Below are 26,818 nucleotides of genomic sequence, written 5' to 3'. Positions count from 1 at the left end.
TGTGTTCAGTGATTAAGTCTTTTGCTCTCTTGGTTTGTCATCTTTAGCACCTGTGTTCATGGTGTCTGGGATGGATGTGGTGGTGTGAGAGACAGGCTGGGTCTTCAGTAAAGACATCTGTTTGTGTATGTCAGAGCTTTCATTTAAAGCAAAAATTTTGCTTTCTTGTGAATCACTTTTGTCTCAAAGTGGAGAACAATTCAAAACTTCTGTTAATTGAAGCTGTATGGATTTGTTTAAGAGTGAAATCGTTCTGATTCAATAGCATTATCCACATGTTGGGAGACTTATTTTATGCTTAAATTATTGATGTACTTATGGAGGCATGACCCAAAAATATTCTAGTTGATAGATGCTTTTTTTGTTGTTTTTCTGAAGGAAACCCATAGCTGTTGAGGTTAGTAGATGTCTTATGTGAAAGCATTCATACAAATACAGGTTGTTTGTTATGGACCCCCTGCTCCCTTTGGTCTCTACAAATGGACCTCCTGTTTTGAGTAGATGGTTTTCTAAAGAAGTGTGTGAATCAAAGGTATAGCATCATTAACTTTTGTTTCCAGTATTATAGTTTCATAGTTGTGTTCCTTTATTCCTGTAAGCTAAGCTCTGTTCAACATTTATTGAACATCCAGTATGTGCCAGGCCCTGTGCTACGTGCTAGGAAAATAAAACCCAATTAATCATGGTCCCTGTTTTCAGGGATGTCTCAATCTAAAGAGAAGACAAAAACAGGCTCAAATTAAAAAATCAAAACGATATGGCATACCTTAATAGAAATTATACATACAAAGTAGAAAACTAACACCACAGGGGAAAACTATGACTTTTTGAGCCTGTGGGGTGGTTTTGCAGAGGAACTGACATTGGGATAGGATTTTGAAGGATAAGCAGAAGCTCTCAGACACCTGTGGTAGTAGGTCCAAGCTGTCAGCCACTTTTCTTGAGGTGAACCCAGACAACTCCTGGCTGTGTCTTAGGAGGATCTCAGGGTATCTTTGAGCAGCTTCTGAGACCGCACATGCTTCTGCCATTGAGAGTTTACTGGCTGGGCTAGCGAGGCAGAGCTGCGTCTCACAGCTGACGTGGGGCAGTGTGAGAAGGCTGGCCAGTTCCTCTCTCAGGAATTTCTGCCCTTAATGGAAGGTCTTCAAGACTAAGAAACCTTCTTCCATTTAATTGTTACTTTTCATCACTTCCTCAGCAAAGCAGGTCTTAGTTTATCACTACTTTGTGGAAACTGGTATCTATTAAAATATGGTTTTCTTGTTTTCCACACTCTTTGCTCCCTGGGTCCCCCCTGCCAGAACAACCGGTTCAGGCTCCTGCTTTGATCCTGGCTGTCCAACGCAGACCTGTTTCTTCCCGGTTTCAAATCCTGAATGTCGTCTCCAGCCTCACCCTCCACCTTCGCCTCCTTGAGCCTGTTCAAAGTCAGCAGATGTGCTAAGGTGTCCCAGCTGCCTAAGTGGAGTAACTCCCTACTTCCTCTCTGCCCTGTGGAGTGAGGGATTTGGGGGGGGGGGTTGTGTCTAGGGTCCACAGTCTTATAAAGTGATAATCATCACCTTAGCACTCACTAAATGCTTGCTTTGGGCCAGGCAGTGTGCTCACCACTTGACATACCTTGTCTAATTTAATTCTTAGCACCACCCCTGCAGGTAGGTATTTCCAAATTACAGATGAGAAAACTAAAGCACAAAAAGATTGAGTAATTTGCCTGAGGTCACACAGCTAGTAAAAGAGAGAGCTGGCACCTGAACCCGTCAGACTGCACAGCCTGAAGGCTGAGAATGAGACTAGTGTTCACATCCAGCTCGTCACTGACCACAGCTCTCAGGAATGGAGCCAGAGACGGTAGTCCTGTCACAGCTGTTGTCCTAAATAGCTCCAGGATCCCTGCTTGCCTTTCATCTTCACTGCCACTGCTCCACGATTTCTCATCCCCTGACTGTTTCTATGTCATCCTTTCCCATTCAGGTTCATTCACCATATTGCCACAGACTGATCTTTCTAGTAAACTGATCAGATCTTCTCACCCTGCCGCTTAGAATCCTCTGTGGCTCACTTGCGCCTTCAGGACAGAAGTCATACAAAGTTGTCTCTGATTTGGCCCCTGCACATCATCAGGCTGTGGTGCAGTTGTCCATGGACATGGACCATCCCTGTGCTCTGTCCTCCTCTGCTTCCTCCCTCTGCCCCAGCCAGGCCCTCAGGGTTCTGCCAAACCATTATGTGCTCCTGGGAATCTACCCAAAACCCTCCCACTTGAGTTTGCAGCACTCACTGCTCATTCCTGCGTTCCAAAGGATGGGATCACCAGGCGTTGTTCTCAACACCAGACCTGTAGATTCTTTAGGCATTCATTCTCACAGTGCGTAGACCTGCTGAGGGAAAGCTATGAGCCTGGTGTTGACGAGGTGCTGGGGATAGCAGGGCCAGGGTCCAGATACCCATCTTCTCATGAAGCTTACATAATTTGAGGCAAGGCAGATGTTAAACCAATGGGTTACGAGTAAGTCTTGAATTGTAACTGTGATAAGGGAAAATTGTGGATTTTAGTGTGTTTAATGGGGAAGGCCCACCTTGGTCTTGGGTGTTGGGTAGTGAGGGCAAAGTCAGTGATGGCTTCTCTGAGGAGGTGACATTTAGGCTGAGACCTGAAGGATGTAAGTCAGCAAGGTCACAAGCTGAGGTTAGGACGTTCTAGAATGTGGACACAGTGTGAGCAAAGTTCAGGGTCAAAAGGGAGCTTGAAGTTGGAGGACCAAGAGAAGTCCTGTGTGTCCAGGGACTTGGTGAGCAGGAAGGACAGGGTTTAAAAACAGTAGGAAGCCGTTGGCGCATTCTAAGCAGGAGAATGACCCGCTCTCACTTAGATTCAAAAAAGCTCACTCTGGCTGCTGTGAGGAAAAGGACTGGAAGAGGCCCAGTGCGAGTGTGGGGCTGTCATTGTGGTACAGGTGGTGGAGGCACGGGGCTGTGAGATGTGCTGAGGGGAGGGAGGGCCCAAGGATGCCCACGTATATGCAGAGAGCAGCTGATGGCTACTCAATAAATTGTGGACCCAGCCTCCCCCCATACCTTCAGACAAGGGTCTGCCCGCAGGACTCAGGAGGGCTTTAGAGCTCAGCATCAAATTTGTAGTTCTTCAGACTTACACTGCACTTTGCCCAAGTGTGAGAGAACAGCTTAAGAATTTTACCATTTTTTTCAGTGATTCCAAAGTTGACTTTTTAGAAATGATCATTAAAATGTCAGATGAGAATAAGCCATAGGAACAGATCTTATGCAAATGAGCCACATTTAAAATGTGACTAGGGAGGAATGTTAGAAGTTACTGAGTTGTCTAAAGTTCGTTTGATACATTCCTTGAGGCAACAGTTGCTTTTAAAATTTACATCTGGTTCAAATTTGACCTATCCTGTATAGCCTTATGAATAATCAAGTAAGCACTCTGCAAGATGTCTTCATCCAGGGACTCCTGCTCATGGCAAGTGTATCCCACAAGGTTTTCAGTAATGACTTGTCTGTTTGTAGTTTAACTACTTAAGTAAACAGAATATTAACTTTGATATGTGATTAGAACATTTTTTTTTGTAGGCTTTACCGCCAGCACCTGTTCAGAATCACACAAATAAGCATCAGGTATTCAATGCATCTCTTCAAGACCATATTTATCCGAGCTGTTTTGGGAATACTCCAGAGTGGAATAGTTCTAAATTTATAAGTCTTTGGGGATCAGAAGTGATGAATGATAAGAACTGGAATCCTGGCACTTTCTTGCCAGATACAATTTCTGGTAAGGAACTTGTTAAAACTTTCTTAAAGTTTTAAAATGATCGGAACTGAGTGGATTGCCGTCTCTGCTGCTGTAGTCTCCCGATAGAAGCCCTAGAGTAGTCGGGGCCCTGGTGCAGCCACGCCAGGCTGCTGCTCCCTCCCCTCCGTCTCTAGTGGGAGGCCCCTTGGGCCCTGTCACACTGCTCCATCCTTCCACATCTGCCGCCAGTCAAGTCCCGCTGCAGAACAAGGCTCCAGTGCTCCGTGGCCGCTGGCCAGCACAGTAAGCTGTGCGGGGGCCCTGCTAACGCTGGGACCTCTCCTGCCCCAGCACCACTGAGTGTCTTGTCTCGAGGGTTCGGTCTTCAGCCTTTGGTTCTCAAGCAGTGGTGACAACCAGACCTCCACCCAGTGCACGGGGTGGTGTGACAGTGCCACGGGTGACTTGAATGCTATGACTTGTGTTCCTTTTCTCTGTTTCTGTATTGAGCCTACATGGGATCTGTCCCCTCTAACAAGTTCCTTCCTCCCAGCTGCCTCAGCTGCCAAGGCTCAGCTGTTACTTCAATACCAGTGCAGGGTGCACCTGAAGAGGGGCTGGTACCTACTCCTCATCTCAGTCTTCATATGGTTAGAGCCACTGGGGGCCCCACACGCAGCCCTGCATGTGCTCAGAAAAGCCAGCTAGACTTGACATCTGGGCTGTGCTTGGAAAGGGTTTCTAGCTGTGTGACCTTGGGCAAGTTGCTTAGCCTCTCTGAGCCTCAGTTTCTTCATCTTTAGGATGGGAATAATAGTACCAAGCTCAAGACATTAAATAACTTTTGGGAAGCTTCTAGCACAGGCATTGGCACATGGTAGGTGCTCAATAAATTTTTTTCTCAGATGAAAACAAGTTGACTGGCATCACCCCAGTGGGATCCTAAGTCACTTCAGTAGCAGCCCTGGTGTTAAGAATTTAGTTAGCAGATGTCCTTTAGGTTTGAGCTAAATATTACTTCTTTTAGAAGCCTTAATTTTCCCGTTCTTCTCTGAAGGGAGTGACATATTAGGGCCAACACTCTCAGAAACAAGACCGGAAGCCCTTCCACCTCCGTCTAGCAATGAAACACCTGCAGCTTCGGATAGTAAAGAGAAAAAAAACGCCGCAAAAAAGAAATGTTTGTACAATTTCCAAGATGCTTTTATGGAAGCAAACAAAGTTGTGATGGCCACCTCATCAGCCACCTCCTCCGTGTCCTGCACGGCCACCACAGTGCAGTCCAGCAATAGCCAGTTCAAAGTGTCGTCCAAGAGGCCTCCTTCCATAGGTAAGGCCCACCAGTTCGTGGGGACCCTTGGGGTTGGCTCAGCATATTCGCTGCTTTTTCCTCAGCATTTTTGTAACTGCCTCTTACTTGGCCTGGCTGGAGGTGTAAATGTAACTAACACCCAAAATGCTCGTGCACAGAGAGCACGTCCGCTGGGACTGACTGGGATTTTACTGTCCGCTAGCTTCTCTAGGGCTTTGCCACACTGCATCTTGCCTTTCCTCTCTGCACCTATTGTTCTGTAATAGGAAAAAGTAATTGCTTTCTGAGCGTGTGGAGGAGTTTGTAGTCATCTGAAAGCAGAAGCCTCACAGAGAGTCAGCTAATGGGGCTGCCACCTAGCTCACAGGGCAGCCCCTGCTGCCACTCAGGTCACTGGTGTGCAGGTGGTGTCGTTGTCACACTCTGATCTGAGCACAGTGAGAAGGAGGCCCAAAAGCAGGGAGGCCATCTGAGACCAGTGGCAAATGTCAAAGGGACACGGGAGCTGGCTCAGAGGGGCCTCACTAGCCAACATTAGGACAGTTTGAGTATCAAAAAGAATAATGGAATAGGTTCTAGCACACAAAGTCAAGAATCCTGCAAGATGCTCAAAAAAGGGACTAGGGTGGAGAAGCTCTTTCTGACAGAAGCTCGCTGCTGCTGCATGTGCAAGAACAGTAGAAGTAGAAGGCCACTCTGCAGCCAGCAGGGTAACGCTGGAGCCAGGTAAGCGTTGAGTGGACGTTAAAACATTGGATGTCAGTTTGGAGAATGTAGTAGTGTTCCCACTGTCTGGGAGCAGCGCCCGCACATGACTGGCAGATTACAAAGGGAAGATAAGGTGCCTTTTGCTGGAGGAATCTGGCAGACCACCCCCTGCACACCTGACCAGATGTAGCCTCACCGCCATGGAACAAATTGATGTTAGGTGCTTCCTCTGCAATCAAATGGGAAGAATCCTAGGTGCATCCTGCAGAGGATTCATGCCCAAAACATTTCAGCTAAATCTAACATGAAACTCTAAATCCAGATTGGTGGACAGCTGGCCTCGACTCAAAAAATGTCAGTGTTGTGAAAAGAAAAAAGTTTAAAAGAGGCTGGGTTGGGGAAAAAGCTATAAAGGACGTGGGGGAAACTGGAGAATTGAATAGGGATTGTACATTAGATGAGAATATCATGTCGATATTCAGTGTCTAACGTGGTAACGGATTGTGGTTATACAGCAAAATGCGTAAAAGTAAATATGACAAAATATTAAATAATGATGAATACAGGTGAAAGGTATATAAGTATTCTTCATACCGTTCCTTCAAATTTTCTATAGATTTGAGCATTTTCAGACAAAAAGTTGGTAAAAAGTTGTAAGACAAACGTGAATGTCTGTCTGTCTTTAGTGGTTGGCAGTGACTCTTTTGCGTCTCTGAATGCAGGCGAGGTCTTTCACGGCATCACCAAGGAGGATCACAGACATGCGGTGCCAGCTGCCCCGAGGAACAGCCCCACGGGCTTGGCGCCACTTCCCACTCTCGCTCCTGCTGCCCTCTCGCCGGCCTCCACACCTCACCTTGCAAATCTTGCAGCCCCATCCTTCCCCAAAACTGCGACCACATCTCCCGGGTTTGTGGATACACGCAAGAGCTTCTGTCCTGCTCCTGTGGCCCCCCCACCCCCAACCACAGACGGCTCCATCAGCGCACCTCCTAGCGTCTGCAGGTGAGCCAGGTCCTGGTGGTTGAAGGCTAGGAGCACTTTGGAAATGGGGTACCATGCTGCCCTGACGCTATAGAAACAGCGATAGAAGCTCTCTGCAGCTGAACGGTCCAGTGATGCACAGCGGGAAGGGATGTGGGTGAGGAGAGGGCTCCGGTCTCAGCCTCTAGTTCTGTAGTGCCAGGGTCTGCCGTGAATCAGTGCGCAGACCACCCCTAACCACTGGCAGCATTGGGGTGGCCTTGGGGGTTTTTTAAGTTGTATTTGTTACACATCGCGCAAAGAATAATACAGCAAACACCCAACAAGGGTTTTTTTTAAGATTTTTTTTGCTGAGGAAGATTCATGCTGAGCTAACATCTGCTGCCAATCTTCCTGTTTTTGTATGTGAGCCACCACCACGGCACGGCCACTGACCGATGGTGTAGGTCCATGCCCAGGAACCAAACCCAGGCCACCTAAGTAGGGTGCGCCAAACTTAACCACTAAGCAACCAAGGCTGCCCCTAAAAAGATAATTTTTAAATTACCTTTGAACTTAACTTCTTGAAGCCATCCCCACCCCACACCACCCCCAGGATGAAGTGGTGGAGGGAGGAACAGTGGAGAGACTTCGTGTGTGTCTGAAGAGTCCCTTTAGGTATGATGCCTGCCCACATGCCTGCCTGTACCACCTAGCCGGGTCACCACACCGCCTTTCCTGACTGGGACTCCCTGTGTCTGTACGGCCACGGGACCTCTGCACCTCACTGTCATCTGTGATGGGGCAGGGCAGCAGTCAGTCAGGAGGAGCGGAACTTAGTCTGCTGCATGCCATGCCCATTCCCCTTGACGGGTGGGCTGCTTGCTAACAGGCCTGTGTGCCATTTTGCAGTGACCCCGACTGTGAAGGGCACCGCTGCGAGAATGGTGTCTATGACCCACAGCAGGATGACGGGGACGAGAGTGCCGACGAGGACAGCTGCTCTGAGCACAGCTCCAGCACCTCCACCTCCACCAACCAGAAGGAGGGCAAGTACTGTGACTGCTGCTACTGTGAGTTCTTCGGGCATGGCGGGGTAAGTGCCCGCAGGCCTCTCCTCTCGGGGAGGGCCTCCTTGCGGGAGGGCTGGGGGGCGGGGGCGTGGAGAGTGCAGTGCATAAAATTAGCGATGCATGAGTGTAAATTGCAGGTTTACATTTGAATTGTAAAATAGGTGAGCTCCTTTGCAAGAATAATATGCCAAGTTGAATTCAAGGTGTGGTTACATTGTAGGTAAAGCTTTATTTGCGGCATAGTTAAAAGCAAGATATGGTCTGAAATAGCAGTTCCACTTCTAAGTTGTATTTATCCTAAAGAAATAATGAAAAATATTTGCCAAAAACTTTAGCTATGAGGATTTCATCACTGCATGTTCGCATTTGTCTGTGATTTTTATGATAGTTGATGAGATGGGGCCTCCTAAGTACGCAGCCCTGAGGGTTGTTGAGTCCACCCAGCGTGCAGTCGTGTGGTGGGACACTGCTGATACGTGTATGGTTGGATTCCTCATGTTTGAATACAAAGGACATTGATACCCGTACATCTTTCCAGAATAATCATCTTTTCTGTCCCAGCAAATGTCAGCCATGGTGCCTGGGGTGGGTGGGAGGACAGGCCCGGGGTTGGTAGCTGTTCTTTTGGTTCTGGCTCTATTTCCTAAACATGCACACGTTTGTAGTCGCCAGTAAGAAGTTTTGGCAGTGAGAGAGAGGGCACTTCTTTTTTCTTTTTGGCACTGAAAGGGAAACCTGCAAATGGATGAAGATACTACAGACACGTTTGTTGACAGGAAAAGATAATCACACTGTATCATATAAAAAGTAGATAAATCAGTATGTGTAATTGCTTCTTGTTTGCTTTAAAAATATTGGTTTACGTAGTTGTACATACTTTACTAGATTTTTCACGAATATATGAAGCTTTACAGGTCAGTGCCAAAATACTTTTGGGTGATTTGGTGATGGGTTTTTCTTTTTCCTGCCATTTGTTTATCCTATTTCCTTATTTTTCCACAATGAACATGTATTACTTGAGTAATTTAAAAAAATCATTTTTAGAGATATGGTCTGAGGTTTGTTATATTCAAAATCACTAAAACTTGAAGCTTAATTTAGTTATGTTCTCATTTAATTCTCTTAGCCTCCAGCTGCACCAACAAGTAGAAATTATGCAGAAATGAGGGAAAAGCTTCGTTTACGGCTGACCAAGAGGAAAGAAGAGCAACCTAAAAAAACAGATCAACTTTCAGAACGGGAGAGTGTAGTTGACCATCGAAGGGTGGAAGATTTGCTGCAGTTCATAAACAGCTCGGAGACCAAACCAGTTAGCAGCACTCGAGCAGCCAAGCGAGCGAGGCATAAGCAGAGAAAGGTAAACAACGTGTGCTTGGTGCTGCGCCGATGAGGGTAGTCTCCAGGAGTGCTTCTGAGCACGGAGGGCCTCCATGCTGGTGGACTTGCTCACCGTGTTGCTTCCAGAGCCCCTGGCTGTCTCATGGCCCAAACTAGAAGCTGGTTAAAAGCCTGATGTATTTTCAGGGCACGGCTTCTCCTTTTGTGTCATGAGTTTGTTAATGGATCTAAAACAAACTTTCGAGTTCTTGTGGTGGCCAGGGTGGGAGCGGCAAGCAGACCCTCCATCTCTGCCTGTGAAAGAACCTTCTTTCCTAAGGAAGAAGAGGAAGGAGCCCTTGGTTGTCAAGGAGTAGAGGGAAAGGGGACCAGTGTGGGCTTTTGGAGACTGTGGGTGAAGAAGTGACTTGGATATGAAGCTGGGACTGGGCCCTTGGCACAGCAGTCATCTCTGGACACAGGTCTGGGCATGCTGCTCCACCCCATCCCCCATCTCACTCCACTGGCAGAGGAGAATCAGGCAGTGCCATTCTAAAAGAGAGCCAGCACAAGGCGTTGATGCCAGCCATTGTGGACAGCCCTGGGCAGTTCCCCCTTCACCATAGGGTGTGAGATATCACAAAAGTAAATATCTACCAGGACAGGCAGGTTGGCCCAGTGGTGGACTTTGACTGGACTTGACCTATGGTCTAGCGAGTAAAGTGTTCAGAGACTGTATGCTCGTAAATGAGAAGTTGTGTTCTTTACGTCATGTTAACATTGAAAGTGATGGAAATAGCATTTACTCTATGATTTGCCATCCTCGTCCCCCCACATTCTCTCGGAGGATTTTCCACAAAGCCCCTGTGCTGCAGCAGTTCCACAGATCTTCCTGGTTTCGGCCACCTAAAGATGTCAGGCTCCAAGAGCCAGACCTCAGCAGGCAGATCTGGGCTGCGCACAGAGGGAACAAGGGTCTGACAGCAGGATGGGTTGCTTTGGGAAGAGGTGAGGTCCTTGTGAAGTCAGGCAGAGACATGAGGAGGACATTTCCACAGTGGACCAGAGCGTGGGCCACATGTCCTGCAGTGTTTCTTCCAACTTAGCTATTTGTAATTCTAAGATAGTTGTGATTGTTCTGCTAAGTGGATTAACCATCAAGTGCCCTGCTTGTACCTCACAATCCTAAAATAGGTCTGGACTGACTGTCAGGTGTAATGAGGGGGCTTTGGGGAAGAAGCCTGTTCTGTGCCCCAGAAGATCTGGGTTTGCTGAGCCACACTGGAGTGGGGAAAATGGGGTATGTTCTCCATCCAGGAGTGTTGACAGCATCAGGGGTTCCAGGGTGGTCCACCCCAGACTCCTGTCCTCTGTCCTTGTGGAGTCTAGGATGGAGGGCAGCCCTGCAAAGCACTGAACAGGTCCAGAGGCTTCCAGTGAATCCGTGAGAAGTCTCCAGGGCCTTGGTTGTTGAAATGAAGGCAGCACTACATATACTAGGTTGTTGTTTGGTGAGGAAGATTGGCCCTGAGCGCACATCTGTTGCCAGTCTTCCTCTTTTTTCCCCCTCCTCAAAGCCCCAGTACATAGTTGTACATCCTAGCTGTAAGTGCTTCTAGTTCTTCTATGTGGGATGCTGCCACAGCATGGCTTGATGAGCGGTGTGTAGGTCTGCACCCAGGATCAGAACCAGTGTGCCCCAGGCTGCCATAGCAGAGCACATGAACCTAACCAGTACCACCACCGGGCCAGCCAGTATACCAGGTTTTGAGTTCACTGTAGCTTCTGTTCTGTGGCAGGATCACCCTGCAGATCTGTGCTGTAGGGGGCATTCTGCTCACTTGACACTAGGACACCTGCCTAAAGTAGCTATTTTGGGGGCCACTCCAGGTGCTGCCTATTGCGTGCTACCTTCAGGGAAGGCTTCTCTTCTAGATGAAACAAGGATTTTAGTTAATTTTTACTTGAATTGTCAAGTTAAGTTTTTTTAAAACCTATCATTAAATTTTTTTTCTTTTTTTTCTTTTTTTTTGAGGACGATTAGCCCTGAGCTAACATCTTCTGCCAATCCTCCTCTTTTTGCTGAGGAAGACTGGTCCTGAGCTAACATCCATGCCCATCTTCCTCCACTTTTTATGTGGGACGCCTACCACAGCGTGGCTTGCCAAGCAGTGCTATGTCAGCACCCAGGATCTGAACCACTGAACCCCGGGCCACCAAAGTGGAATGTGCGCACTTAACTGCTGCGCCCCCGGGCTAGCCCCTGTCATTAAATTTTTAACAATTTTATGTTTAAGTTTTTCAAAAAGACAAGCAAATTGTCTCTTAAAAATATTGCTTGCCGAAACATTGTGAAAAATAATTTAAACTTGGAAAGACCTTTACATTTTCCCATGCAAAATGTTTTTCCCAAAATTTCCCATAAGCACTGGCCTTATTGGAGTTCACTGATAGGAGAAGCCATGCTTCTTGCTCTTAATGGCTTTCATTTGTTTTCTGAGCAGAAGGAATGGTTCCTTTTGTGCTCTTGAGTATATGTCACTAATAAAATACAGTCTTCACTTGGGATGAAAATTAATTTCCTGCCAAGCTGGACAGCAGAAATAACTATTGTCTATTTGCCATGTAATGTTGGATATTTTAGGAAGTCGTTTGCTCAATCCCACTGGTGAAAGTAGATTGGGAATTTTGTTTATCTACTAAAGTGGGAAAAAGGAATTTCAGGGTTTTTAGTACACATTTCTTGCACGTCCTCTTGATACACGTGGATGCGTCAGCGTCAGCCTTCACTTGGAAGCTGTGCTTGCTCAGGGTTTTGGCAGCACATGCGCAGCGGTGTAACTACTACACGATCAGTCCGTGCTGTGAGCCCCCGTCATCCACCCATCGCGCTTTACGGGGGAGCTGGTGCAGGGCAGGAGCACCGCAGCCACTGGGACCCAGTGTTATGTGCCTAGTGCTGGGTCAAAGGCGGTAAGGAATTTTTTGTTGACTACTCTCCCTCACAATAAAGGAAGCATATACCTTGGTAGATAGATTAAATCTAATAATTCTGTAGAGTAAAATAACTTGGGGTGGGTATGTTTTAAGCTTTTGGCCTGTTATAGCCCCTTTCAAAGTTTATGTTCTTGTTATATGATTTGTTTTTTAAATTATCTTATTTTTCTGTATGTCTTAATTTTAAGAACACTTACTATTGTCTTAAGTTGCCTTTTCTTTTCACACTGGCAGCTGGAGGAGAAAGCTCGCCTTGAAGCAGAGGCCAGGGCCCGAGAGCATCTGCACCTCCGTGAGGAGCAGAGACGTCAGGAGGAGGAGGAGGAAGAGGAAGAGAGACTCAAGGAGGAATTTCAGCGGCTTCAGGAGCTTCAAAAGCTAAGAGCTGTAAAAAAGAAGAAGAAGGAGAGGCCAAGTAAAGACTGTCCCAAGTTGGACATGCTCGCTAGAAATTTACAGGCATCAACAGAGTCTGTACCTAACTCTGAAAATATCCACAATGGGTCGCTAGAGCAAACCGAAGAACCAGAAACATCATCTCGCTGCCCTTCCAGACATGTGGACCACACAGAGCCCAGGCTGGGGCCCGGGGCTGATGGGGATGCTGCCGACCCCGTGGACACCAGAGACTCCAAGCTCCTCCTTCCAAAGGAGGTCAATGGAAAGCAGCAGGAGCCCTTGTCTTTTCTCCTTGACATAATGCATCACCACAAAGAGGGAAACGGCAAACAGAAGCTAAAGCAGACCAATAAGGCTAGCAGTGAGCCCGTGAGAAAGCCCATGGAGCCCCCCAGAGCCTCAGAGGGCCAGCCCAGACCCCGGCCCCAGACTGAGTCAAAGACTAAAGTACTTGACCTCACTTCCTTGGCAGAGCAGAAAAGAGAGGAGAGAAAAGTCAACAGTAATAACAATAACAAAAAGCAGCTGAACCATGTCAAGGAAGAAAAGTCGAACCCAGTCCCCATGGAGCCCGCCTCCCCCAGCGAGCATCCGCAGAACAGCAAGCTGGTGCTGGCAGATTCTCCTCAGCCCAAGGGCAAGAACAAGAAGAATAAGAAGAAGAAAGGAGACCGAGTCAACAATTCAATTGGTAAATACAGAGCAGAGGGAAAGTATGTCTAGCTGATAGCCTTTCGTTTTCTGTGTGTGACTTGTTGTAAGATGAGAAAAACACTTGATGGAGGTCCTCTCATAGCCTGTCCCTCCTGTAGGTTGGATGCTGCCTTACCTATCCTGGCTTGGTGCTTTTTGTGGCCTTTTCACCAACAATGAGGAACAAATACCATTGTTGTTAGATATTTTGTCATTTTGAAATAATTTTAAACTTCAAAAAAAACTGCAAAAAGAGTACATAGAGGGGCCGGCCTGGTGGCACAGCAGTTAAGTGCACACGTTCCGCTTCAGCGGCCCAGGGTTCGCCGGTTCAGATCCAGGGTGCAGACATGGCACCACTTGGCAGCCATGCTGTGGTAGGCATCGCACATATAGAGTAGAGGAAGATGGGCAAAGATGTTAGCTCAGGGCTGGCCTTCCTGAGCAAAAAGAGGAGGATTGGCAGTGGATGTTAGCTCAGGGCTAATCTTCCTCAAAAAAAAAAAAAAAAGAGTACAAAGAATTCCTGTACATTCCAATTCCCTGGAATCACATGTTATCACGTTTGCTTTATCATTCTGTCTCTCCCTCTTTATTATTTTTCTGAACCAAATGAGAGTAGTTTCAGACATGACACCCTTTTACCCTTAAATACTTCCATGTGTATTTCCTCAAAACAAGGACACTCTTTTACAAAACCACAATACAATTATCAAAATCAAGAAATTAACACTGGTACAATGCCGTCATCTAGTTATAGACTTTATTCATATTTTCTCCAGTTGTCCCTTTAATATCCTTTATAGAAAAAAACGTGTTACTGTTATTTCTCCTGACATAGGATCTATTCCAGGATCACATGTCATATCTTTTAATTTCCTTTGATGGATCAGTTCCTCAATTTTTCATGACCTTGACGTTTCTAAAGAGTACAACCCATTTATCTTTTAGAATAATTTCCATTTGTCTGTGTGCCACTTCTTCACGATAAGGTGCAGATTGTGTATTTTTGGCAGCGGTGCCCTGCAAGTGATGTGTCCTTGTTAGCGCATGCCCTCAGGAGGGCGTAATGTCTGCTGATGTTAACTCCAGTCCTTGGGTTAAGGGGTCTGCCTGGTCTCTCCACTGTCGTGTTAATGCTCCCCCTTTGCTGATGCATCAGTGTCTTATGGGGAGATGAATCTCTGTTTTTGTTTTTGGTTTTTTTTGAGGAAGATTAGTCCTGAGCTAACGTCCACTGCCAATCCTCCTCTCTTTCCTGAGGAAGACCCTCAGCTAACATCCTGAGCTAACATCCGTGCCCATCTTCCTCTACTTTATATGTGGAACACCCACCACGGCATGGCTTGCCAAGCGGTGCCGTGTCTGTACCCAGGATCCAAAGTGGTGAACCCCAGGCCACCAAAGCGGAACATGCGCACTTAACCGCTGCACCACCAGGCCGGCCTCTGAATGTCTGTTTTTATCAAACATTCACCTACTAGTTTTAGCATCCGTTGACAATTCTTGCCCTAAATGGTTATTAGGACGTTGTTTGCCAAAGGGTGATTTTTCTCCTATTATTCCTTCTACATTTCTTATTTGGTATTCTACTGTAAGAAGAGATTTTCTTCTCCCCCATGTATTTTTTTCGTTCATTTAGTTATTTATATCAGGGTGGATTCATGGATTCTTACTTCATGCTATAGATTATAATCCTTTACTAACACTATTTTGATGCCCTGACTATCTCAGACTCAGTCCGTGGGAGCCCCCCTCGGAATGGCCCCTCAGCCCCATCATTCTTTGAGTACTTCCATACTTTCTGACATAGTTTGATGTTCCAGGCTCATCTCTTACTTTTCCTATCCCAGCCCTGAATCAGCCATCTCCAAGGAGCCCTGGTTCTTTTTCGTGGAGAGTGGCATTTAGAAACCCAGACCTGGGTGCTCCTGGTGTGTCATTGCTTCTAGGCCCTCTCAGTCGGCAGAGCTGGGAAGGGATGTGTGTCTGTGCGTGCGTGCGACCCGCACACACATCTCTTATCTATTCCTGTATCTGATTTCTGTTGTGAGAACCCCAAGTTCACACTCATGACGCCAGTCCCACTCAGTGCCCCACGTTCCTTCTACTTTCCCCATCTCCATCTGTAACAACTCCCGTCTCCAACTCCCGGGGACTCACAGTAGATTTACTGACTTGTTCAATCCTAGGATGCATGTGAAGTGGTTTCAGAATTGCTCATCCTCAGGCCGACCCCATGGCCGAGTGGTTAAGTCCGGCGCTCTGCTTCAGCAGCTCAGGGTTTTGCTGGTTCAGATCCCAGGCACAGGCATGGCACCGCTCATCAAGCCATGCTGAGGCGGTGTCCCACATAGTGCAACCAGAAGGACCCACAAAGCTATGTACTGGGGGGACTTTGAGGAGAAGAAGGAGGATCCTCTATATCCTTACTTGTTTTTTGTCCCTTTGACTATCTTCTATTATTATTAATGAGTTCCTGGCTATGTTTTCTTGTGTCCCCTATAGTTTTGCTTTATGAAGGTGGTTTCTCTGTTATTTGATGCACATTCCTAACTGTAATATCTTCTTTGTGTGTGGCTTTAGTATTAAAAATGTCCTTTTTGTTGTGTTTTGTGCTTTTGGCTTGCATTCTACTTCATCTAAGATGGTGATTGCTGCCCCTTCTCTCTCTGTTTCTCTTTGCCTGGTGGGGCACCTTTGTCCTCATCCCTTCATTTGTAGCCTTTCTGAGTCACTAGGTTTTAGGTCATTCTCTTATAGATAGCAAAGACCTGAGTCTTGCTTTGTGAGCCAAATTCAAAATCTTCTCTATGGGTAAGTTAAGCCCATTCGCATTTATTGATATAACTATATGGGTGTCTCAACCCTGACGTCATTTTGTAGTTACTATGTGTATTTCATAGTTGCTGGGGTTTTTTCTATGTGGTATATTTTCTTTGTTCTTTTATTTCTAAAAATCTTTGATATTTAGGAAAATTTGTGTTTTTGTCCTAGTGCATTCCTCTAATGTATACCTTTCATGCCCCCTCCCTAGCGTCCCTGCTTACCCTTTCACAGCTTGCTTTAAGTGAGGCCTCTGACACCCACTTACTGCCTGGACAACAGTCAATGAGCTGATTTCATTCTTTCTGCTTTCCGCTTTGTCCCTTCTCTTTCCATTTTTCTGCTAATATTATTCCTGCCTTGTCAGAATACACAGTATTCATAGGTGTACAATTAAGTACATTAAATGCTCATGTGGGTCCTCCTGCTGAGGTGTTCCCAGACGTTTTCTCCCTGGGGAAGTGTACCCTCTGGTGCATGTCTTCAGGTAAGTGTCTGAGCTCTGGCGAAGCAAACTGTGTTTATGGTCTTAACAATGAACAGACAGCCTTGCTAAGTATGAAATTCTTGGGTCACACTTTCTTTCCACTCTGGCTAATATGGTTTTGTTGTTGTGAAAAATTTCTTCCTATTACTGCATCCACTTATGGTTCTGTCTCAGTTTTTTCTTATACCAAGATTTTCAATACTGATTATTAGTTCTAATCAGAAAAAAGAATATTAGAAATTGCTTTATTATGAAAGCATTTCCAGCAGACATGCCTGCTCTGTGTTTGCTTTTATGATTGAAGCTGTTCCACTTCTAGAACTATTTATGAAATGACTGGTGAGACTGTGCCTTCTTCACTTCCTTTATGTTTGTAAATGCTCCTGCCTTCCTTCCCCCTTCCTCGTGCATCAGTGTTTCCTTGATCAGAGCCTCAGCGAGTCGGCCACCAGTCAATGTCTGTGAGTAGACATTGCAGGCGGAGGCTCGATCAGAATAGTCTCAGTGTCTGGGAAGGAGGAGATTGGGCTGTGGAAGCAGAATGGCTGTGATCAGGTGTATTGTGAGCATGACTCCCTCATACTGGACTGGATGAGGTGGAAGCTAGGACTGAGGAGCCTGGCTGGGAGGGTGGTGGAGCCCAGCATTGAAGCAGTAGCAGTGGGAGGGAGGGCGAGGGGTGAGGGTCCCCGACTGTTCACAAAGAACTTGCCTGGCATGCTGAGAGGTATGACGTGGGTGAGGAAGGAGGCCAAGAGGATCATTTCTAGGTCGTTGCAAGAAAAGGAGTCAGCTGGCAGCAGATCATAAGGGGTACAGTTTTGCCGTGTTTGGGGTCAGAGGCCTGAGGGTGGATGTACGGAGGAGTTGGCTCTCTGGACATGGAGCTCAAGGAGGAGGTCCAGGGTGGAGGTGGAGGTTTGGTGGTGTTGGTATCCAGGTATGGCTGAAATCACAGGGATACAGTGGAGGGGGGGAGGGGTGCAGAGGAGGAAGACCGAAGGTGAGGAGCTCTAGGTGCCAACAGAGTGTGGGTGGGAGAGCTGTCTGTGGGAGGGGCCGTGGTCCTACATGGCCTTAGAGGAGAGCGCTTCGGCGATGTTTCTGTGAGCTGACAGACGTGAAGGTGCTCTGCCCCGTGCTCTGAGTCATCAAGAATGGCAGCTGCTGTCACGCAGGTAACCTGCACCTTAATTACGCTGTTGTGGAATGCCCCAGAGATAGGAAGAAAGTGGGTCTGTGTTCATTAAAGATTCCAAAAAATTGTCCCATGCTAAGGTCTTCAGGGAGGTGGAGACTCCTTCAACAGAGAAATGTCAGTAGTCTCTGCACTCCTCTTTTGATGGTGTCGGGTACTGTGCATGCACTGCCAGCCTTCACAGCCCCCCAGGTGTGCACTGATGGAGCCTCTGGCACGTGAAGCTCACGCGGGGCCCGGGAAGCTCCCAGCATCCCAAGATAGCAATAGGAACAGGCAGAGCAGAAAAGAGAAGTTGAAATCCTCAAACTTGTCGAAATTGTAGGAGATGGAAGAATCCTGAATCAGAAGTCTCCATGTTCTCCTGCCTATTCTCAAAGAGTGGTTTTTAACTGCAAAGTGAATTATAGCCTTGCCTTTTGATTGGAATGGCCTGAAGAGTTTTTGAAGTCTCTAGGATGTTGCATATACAAACTGAATGCCTGGGAGAACCATCTTCCTGTAGAGGTTGGTGCCTGGGTCCTGGGGACAATCATGTCATTTTACTGTGAGGGTCACTTGCAAGGGACAGCACTTTCTTCCCCATGGGCCTGCTTCTGGTCAGCTTCTATTAACAGTTGTGCCGTCTCCTTCCCTCCCTCACTTCTTCCCTCCAGCAGGGACCTAAGGCAGCCTCTGGGCTTGAATGCAGCTTAGGTTTGCAGGAATCTTCTCAAGGGCTGTCCCATCAATGGAGACCCATCGATTAATGACTGATCACTTGGGGAACCCAGGTGCCAGCAAGTGGATCTCTTCTAATGGGACCTGAGGCAGCACTTGCTTTGCTCAGCAGATGTGTGAGTTCCGTAGCTTCCAGGTGGGAGCTGGACACTCACAAGCACATGGAGAGTGTTCTTCTTTGGCCATTTGTAAAGTCTTACTTCAGAAAAAATTTTTAGTTTGTGAAGTTGTTGAATTAAGTAAAACCAAATGATTTGTTCTATTCTGGTAAGATGGCCTGCTATTGTAATTTGACTTTCCTCTCCTCTTTGTTTTACAGATGATGTCTTTCTGCCTAAAGATATAGACCTGGACAGTGTGGATATGGATGAGACAGAGAGGGAGGTGGAATATTTCAAAAGGTAAATGTCAGGACTGCATGTCTGAAATAATGATGGTTTTGTGGTTAGCATACATGACCCTCATAGCTCTGCCAGTTGTCTTAGACACAAGTTCTGTCAGCCAGCTAGCCAGCCAGCCTGGCTTAGTAGCATTCTAGCATGTGAAGGCCTGCCACCCACGTCCCGCCCACACCCCTAGCACACACACACCAACCTTCTCACTCACCCTCTCACATTTGTTCACTTCTCCCCTCCCCTATGTGTGTAAACACTAGTTTACGGCAGTGATTCTCAAAGTGGTCCAGGACCAGCAGCATCACCTGGGAATTCAGGCCCCTCCCCAAGCTGCTGAACCAGACTTTGGGAAGGGACCCGATATCTGTATTCACGAAGCCTTCCCTGATGTATGCTGATGTTGGAACACACTGACAGGGCATGCTTTTAAGGAGAAAAGCAACATTTAAGATATTTGCTCTTTTTTCTGATAAGCAGACTCTGTTAGTACTATGTTCAATAATATTTTATCTAGTATGTGAATTAAGGCAGGAAAATTTTATTTTAAAGCTCCTTGTTCTTTTTTTAGAGTACTTTAACCTCTTTGTTTTAAATAATACACACACAAAAAGAAGCAGTTAGTTTGAATGCAAAAAGTCAATAACTCATTTCTCAAATGTTGTAACCTTCTAAATGTTTCTGTGTGTGTGCGGGTATGTGTATGTTATCTTAGCAGGTGGAGTAAAGCATTTGCTAAAGTTAAACATTCATTCATCATAAAAACTCTTAACTAGGCCTAGAAGAGCATGTCCTTATGTAATAAAAGGTATCCATAAGGTACAATAAATATCATACTTAACAGTGAGACATGAAAAGCTCTCCCTTGAGATTAAAAAGAAAAACAAGATGAAGTTGCCAATTATCACAACTTCTATTTGTAAAGGTGTAAAAAGAAACAAAAAGGATAAGGATTAGAAGGAAGAAATGGAATTGTCATTGTCAGATGATAGAAATGTGTTTTACAAAGTCCAAAAGAATCTGTGGGTAAATTACTTGAATTATTAAGACAGTTTGCCCTAAAGCTGGATTCTGGGGAGCTGGGGAGCTGGGGATGGGAGAGGGGCATGTCTTTGATATAGACAGAATTTTGGAGGGAAATTTCCCCAAAGTAGACCTGTAGAACTCACAAACTTTAAAGTCATGCTTGACCTCATAAATAAAGATTATCAAACACCCAAGATGGGGAAAACAGATGTCTGGAAATGAAAAATATAATTATTAAAAACAAGACCTCAATAGACAGGTGATAGATTAGACACACTGCTAAAGACAAAATTAATGAACTAGAAGATATATCGGAAAAATGTACCCAGAATGAACCAAGATATAAGGAAAAGAGAAAATAATGAAAGAAGGGTTGAGACATGGAGAAGAGACTAAGTCTAACATACATTAAACTGGAGCTCCGCCCCCCCCCCCCCCCCCCCACCCCACGCACACACCAGTGCCGGCAAGGAAAAATGGAGCGAGAGCCTACAGGAAAGCAATATTTAAAGAGATATGATACCTGAGGATTTTGCAGAACTAAAGAGAAATAGGGAACTACAAATTCAAACGCACGACTTATACCAATAGGATAAACAAACGAAAACCCATTCCTAGACATAGTATATGAAACCAGAAGACCATGGATTGATATTTACAGTGTTGAGAGGAAATTGTCAGTCTATAATTTTGTATCCCACAAAACTATTCTTCACAATGATTTTTTCCCATAATAAAGAAAAGCTACAGGAGCTTACTAAAAAGAGACCTGAAAAAAAGGAAACATCTAACATTATACTTCAGGAAAAAAGGAAATTGATCTCAGAAGGATAGTTTGATATGCAGAAGGTAATGAGAGAAAGCCTGATAAATCTAGATGTAAATACAAACGTGTTTTCTTTGTAATGATGTAGTAATGTCTGAGAGAACCATAGTATTGAATCGCAAGAGTCAGAGCTGAGTATCCTTGAGTCTCCTTTTATTGTCCAGGTATTTAATAGTTAGATATTTAACATTCATACTTTGAGCTAAATGGACATGATACCATTTCAAGAGCAAACATTAAAAGAATAGAAATATGGGGGCTGGCACGGTGGTTAAGTGCACACGTTCCACTTCAGCGGCCCGGGGTTTGACAGTTCAGATCCCGGATGCGGACATGGCACTGTGTGGCAAGCCATGCTGTGGCAGGCGTTGCACATATAAAGTGGAGGAAGATGGGCATGGATGTTATCTCAGGGCCAGTCTTCCTTGGGAAAAAAAGGAGGATTGGCAGATGTTAGCTCAGGGCTAATCTCCCTCAAAAAAAAAAAAAAAGAATAGAAATATGGTGTATAAATTGCTTATCAGAAGGAAAAAAATCAAAACTCAAACAGAAAAAAATACATGTAGAGAAAATATAATAAATTTTTAAAAGATGATAGACACAAGTCCGGTTGTATTAGTAACCATAACAGACAGTAAGTAGACAAAAATAAAAGTAAATAGTTTGTCAGATTGTGTTAAGAAATTTATATATATGTGTATTTTTTTTTTTTTTTTTTTTTTTTTTTTATATATATATGTGTATTTTACAAAAACATACCTAAATTATAATGAATAGAAAGATGGAAATAGGGAGCCAGCCCTGTGGCCAAGTGGTTAAGTTTGCACGCTCCACTTTGGCGGCCCAGGGTTTCGCCAGTTCAGATCCTGGGTGCGGACATGGTACTGCTCATCAAGCCATGCTGAGGCGGCATCCCACATGCCACAACTAGAAGCACCCATGACTAAAAAACATACAACTGTACCAAAGGCCTTTGGGGAGAAAAAGGAAAAATAAAATCTTTTTTAAAAAAAAAAAAGAAAGGTGGAAATAGACAGGAAAAAAGAAACTGCTGTAGTTAATGTTATTGTCAGACAAAAGATATTTTAACACAAGGGATAGGTGAAGGTTGCTACATAATGATAAAAGGTTCAATTTGTCAGGAAGAAATAGAAATTTTAAACGTAAGTACTTAATGAAATGGCCTTAAAATAATAAAAGCGAAACTGTGTGAACTGCACAGAGAATCAAACAAATCTACCATCCTGGTAAGGGATCTCAGACTGTTTTCTCTGTGTGATTGATTGCTCAAGCAGCCCAAGCATCCACAAAGATGCAGAAGATCAACAAAGCTTGACCACAAGTTCAGTCTAGTGAATATAGATGAAACTCTGCATCCACATAATAGAGAACTCTTGAACTCACAGGGAACACTCACAGACGTGGAATGGATACTGGGCCACAAACAGCAAGGCTCAAAAATTTCGAAGAACAGGGAGTGACGTCAGCATCATGGTGGAGTGAGTTGTTCCCTTTGTCTCCCCACTAAATTACAACCAGACGTCTATTGACCAGCAGAGGATTCCCTACACGACACAACAGGACACCTAAGAGATCCAGGCAGCTATACATCAGAAGATGGACTGGCCCCCCAGGAAGCAGTGCAACTAGAGGATCAACGCCCCCACCGCCCCGTCCTCCCCCAGTAGCAGCAATCCAGGGTGTGGATCCTCACACAGCAGCCCACTGTGAGCAGCAGCAAGGCAGCCCCGCCCTATGACAGTCAGTGGAGTTGTGATGGCAGCCTGACCCACACAACTCTAAGCTGATAGGGCAGGAGCACACAGCTCCCAGTGCTGGCACCCCCAACAGCAGCTCTACCAGCAGCAGGGGCTGCATACAAATCCCCAGGTACCTGGGCTCCTGCCAGTGACAGCAACACCTGTGAGTGAACCCAGCACTCCTGGCAGTGTTGCAACCAGCACCCCCAGACAACTAGGGAGCAGCAGAGCAGGTAGTGCCTGGGACAACAGCATTTGAACCTGTGGAGAGCCAGTGGAGGAACATGAGATCCAGGCAAACAGAACCTAAGTGACCAAAACCGTACCCAAGTAAGAAGAGGTGGTTACTACCACAGATGCACCAGCCAGAGGTTCAAATACGGTGTTCATCAGATACCATGAAGATCTACAGTAACACGGCAGAACAGAAGTAAAAGGACGACTCCCCAGAAGCCAAGCCTGGTATCACCGATTACACTCTAACTGACAGAATTCAAAATAGCTGTCATAAAGAAACTCAACAGGAAAAAAAAAAAGGGAAGGGGGGCCGGCCCAGTGGTCCAGTGGTTAAGTTCGTTCTCCGCTTTGGCAGCCCAGGGTTTGCCAGTTTGGATCCTGGGCGCAGACCTACGCACCACTCAGAAAGCCATGCTGTGGTGGCATCCCACATAGAAGAACTAGGAGGAGTTACAACTAGCATATGCAACTATGTACTGGGGCTTTGGGAAGGAAAAAAAAGAGGAAGATTGGCAACAGATGTTAGCTCAAGGCCAATCTTAAAAAAAAAAAGAAACTCAACAAGTTCAATGAATTACAAAAAAACTCAGTTCATTGAGTTCAGGAATAAGATTAATCAACAGAAGTAATACTTTGCCAGGGAGATTGAAGCTCTTTAAAAAAAAAAAAAGACAAATTCTAGATATGAAAAATACAATTAAGGAGATTAAAAAAATAATGTAGAAAGCATTAAAAACAGAGTAGACCTTATGGAGGAGAAAATTAGCTCAAAGAGAGAACTATAGAAATGATGCAGGTGGAAGAGGAAAGAGAATTAAGATTTTTAAAAAATGAAGAGATTCTTCGAGAAATGTCCAGTTCAGTTATGAAAAGTAACATAAGAGTTATAAGTATCCCAGAAGGAGAAGAGAGGGAGAAAGGAGCAGAGAGCTTATTCAAAGAAATAATAGCTGAGAACTTCCCAACCTGGGGGAGGAACTTGATATGCAAGTATATGAAACTAATAAAACTGCTAATTACATCAATCGAAGAAGACTTTCCCAAAGTATATAATGCTAGAACTGTCAAAAGTCAGTGACACAGATGGGGCCGGCCCTGTGGCCGAATGGTTAAGTTCGCACACTCTGCTTCGGCAGCCCAGGGTTTCACGGGTTGGAATCCTGGGCGCGGACATGGCACCACTCATCAGGTCATGCTGAGGTGGCGTCCCACATGCCACAACTGGAAGGACTCACAGCTAAAAATGCACGACTATGTACCAGGGGGCTTTGGGGAGAAAAAGGAAAACTAAAATCTTTAAAAAAAAAAAAAAAAAAAGTCAATGACAGAAAAAATATTAAGGGGAGCAAGAGAGAAGAAAATAATCTGCAAAGGAACCCCCATGAGGCTTTCAGCAGATTTCTCAGCAGAAACCTTACAGGATAGCATAAAGTGGAATGATATATTCATAATACTGAAAGACAAAAACTGTCAGCCAAGAATACTCTATCCGGCAAGATTATCCTTCAGAGATGATGGCAAAATAAAAGCTTTACCAGACAAACAAAAGCTGAGGGAGTTTATTGCCACTAGACCTGCCCTACAGGAAATGTTGAAGGGAGCTCCCCTAACTGAAACCAAAAGGCAAAGGTTTACAAAGCTTTGAGCAAGGAGATAAAAAGACAAAATCAGAAAATTGCAGCTCTGTATCAGAATAGGTTAGGAAACACTTAAATATAACAAAGGATAAAGGGAAAGAAAGTATCAAAATAACTATAAACACTTCAGTTTGGTCACAAACTCACAACACGAAACAGAATGATTTGTGACAGCAAAAACATAGAAGGGGAAGAGGAAAAGGATGGAACCGGCATAGGCTAATGGAGATAAGAGGCTATCAGAAAATCAGCTGTCTCATCTATGGTATCTTTTTTTTTTTTTTTAAGATTGGCACCTGAGCTAACAACTGTTGCCAATCCCCTCAGTACATAGCTGTATATCTTAGTTGTGGGTCCTTCTAGTTGTGGCATGTGGATGCCACCTCAACATGGCTAATGAGCGGTGCCGTGTCCGCACCCAGGATTCGAACTGGCGAAACCCTGGGCCGCCGAAGCGGAGCACATGAACTTGGCCACGGGGCCGGACCTCTGTGATATCTTTTATGCAAACTTCATGGTAACCACAAAACAAAAAATCAGAGCAGAGTCACAAATCATAAATAAAGAGGAAACCATCACAGAAAAACCACAAAACTGAAATGCCAGACAGAAATACAAGGAAAAAGAAACAACGGAAATATAGAACCACCAGAAAACAAAAGGTAAAATGGCAGTATTAAGCCCTCATACGTCAATAATCATTGTAAATGTAAATGGATTGAATTCACCAGTCAGAAGACACAGAGTGGCTGGATAGATTGAAAAACAACACCCAAGGAAATGCTGCCCCCTGGAAACACATCTCAGCTCTAAAGACAAACACAGGCTCAGAGTGAAGGGATGGAAGATGATGCTCCAAGCAAATGGCAAGCAGAAGAAAGTGGGTGTGACCATACTTCTATCAGACAAAGCAGACTTCAAGATAAAAAGAGACAAGGATGGGCATTGTATATAATAAAATTGTAAAAGAGACATTCCACCAAGAAGATGTAACAGTTATTGATATACGTGCACCTAACACAGGAGCACCAAAGTATATAAAGCAACTATTAAGAGAACTAAAGGGAGAAAGTGACAGCAACACAATAGTATTAGGGGACCTTAACACCCCACTTACATCAGTGGATAGATCATCCAGACAGAAAGTCAACAAGGAAATAGTGGATTTAAATTAAACACTAGACCAGATGGATTTAATAGATATATATAAAAAACATTCCATCCAAAAACAGCAGAGTAGACATTCTTCTAAGTGCACATGAAACATTCTCAAAGACCATATGTTGGGAAACAAGGCAAGCCTCAATAAATTTAAGAAGATTGAAATCATATCAAGCATCTTTTCTGACCACAGTGCTGTAAAACTAGAAATCAACTACCAGAAAAAAGCTGGAAAAGTCACAGATATTTGGAGACTAAACAACATGCTACTGAACGACTATTGGATCAATGAAGAAATCAAAGGAGAAATCAAAAAATACCTGGAGACGAATGAAATTGAAAACCCAACATACCAAAACCTGTGGGATGCAGCAAAAGTAGGAACAGGAAAATTTACAGCAATATAGGCCTACCTCAACAAAGAAGAAAAATCTCAAACAAGCTTGCACTTTTCCTAAAAGAACTAGCAAAGAAGAACAAAGTCCGAAGTCAGTAGAAGGAAGGAAATAATAAAAATCACTGCGGAAATAAGTGAAATAGAGAGTAAGGAAGGAATAGAAAGGATCAGTGAAACTAAGAACTGGTTCTCTGAGAAGATAAACAAAATTGACAGACCCTTAGCCAGACTCACTAAGAAAAAAAGAGAGAAGATTCAAATAAATCAGAAATGAAAGAGTAGAAGTTCCAATGGACACCACAGAAATACAAAGGATTATAAGAGAATACTATGAAAAGTTGTACGCCAATGAACTTGAGAAGCTAGAAGAAATGAATAAATTCTTACAATGATACAACCTCCCAAAACTGAATCAAGAAGAAATAGAAGATTCAGAGGCTGACCTTGTGGTCTAGTGGTTAAGTTCAGCACACTCCACTTCAGTTGCCCAGGTTCTGTTCCTGGGCACAGACCTACACCGCTCATTGGCAGCCATGCTGTGGCAGTGACCCACATACAAAATAGAGGAAGATTGGCACAGATGTTAGCTAAGAGTAAATCTTCCTCAGCAAAAGAAAAGAAGAAATAAAGAATCTACATAGAGTGATCACAAGTAAAGAGATTGAAACAGTAGTCAAAGACCTCCCCCAAAACTAAAGACCAAGATCAGATGGCTTCTCTGGTGAAATCTACCAAACATTCAAAGAAGATTTAATTCCTATTCTTCTCAAATTATTCCCAAACAATTGAAGAGAACAGGATGCTTCCTAACTCATTTTACCAGGCCAACATTACCCTGATACCAAAACCAGACAAGGACAACACAAAGAAGGGAAACTACAGGCCAGTATCATTGATGAACATGGATGCAAAAATCTTTGACACAATAT

At 44.8% G+C, this 26,818-nt stretch overlaps 1 protein-coding gene across 2 annotated transcripts in view; it reads left to right on the top strand.

The window, feature by feature from the left end:
• Window positions 1–26,818, top strand: part of FAM193A (family with sequence similarity 193 member A) — a 178,284-nt gene that overhangs the window by 142,306 nt on the left and 9,160 nt on the right. For both annotated transcript variants that reach the window (XM_023638491.2, XM_070264037.1), the window contains 7 exons: window positions 3,601–3,799; window positions 4,818–5,090; window positions 6,503–6,785; window positions 7,656–7,839; window positions 8,943–9,173; window positions 12,365–13,220; window positions 18,773–18,854. In XM_023638491.2, coding sequence (XP_023494259.2) covers window positions 3,601–3,799; window positions 4,818–5,090; window positions 6,503–6,785; window positions 7,656–7,839; window positions 8,943–9,173; window positions 12,365–13,220; window positions 18,773–18,854 — 2,108 coding nt within the window. The remainder of the gene's footprint in view (window positions 1–3,600; window positions 3,800–4,817; window positions 5,091–6,502; window positions 6,786–7,655; window positions 7,840–8,942; window positions 9,174–12,364; window positions 13,221–18,772; window positions 18,855–26,818) is intronic.

The sequence above is a fragment of the Equus caballus genome, chromosome 3 (assembly GCF_041296265.1).
Source record: "Equus caballus isolate H_3958 breed thoroughbred chromosome 3, TB-T2T, whole genome shotgun sequence".
In the NCBI taxonomy this organism is placed as follows: domain Eukaryota; kingdom Metazoa; phylum Chordata; class Mammalia; order Perissodactyla; family Equidae; genus Equus; species Equus caballus.
The sequence above is the reverse complement of the archived record's forward strand: the minus strand, read 5'-3'. Positions and strand labels throughout refer to the sequence as shown.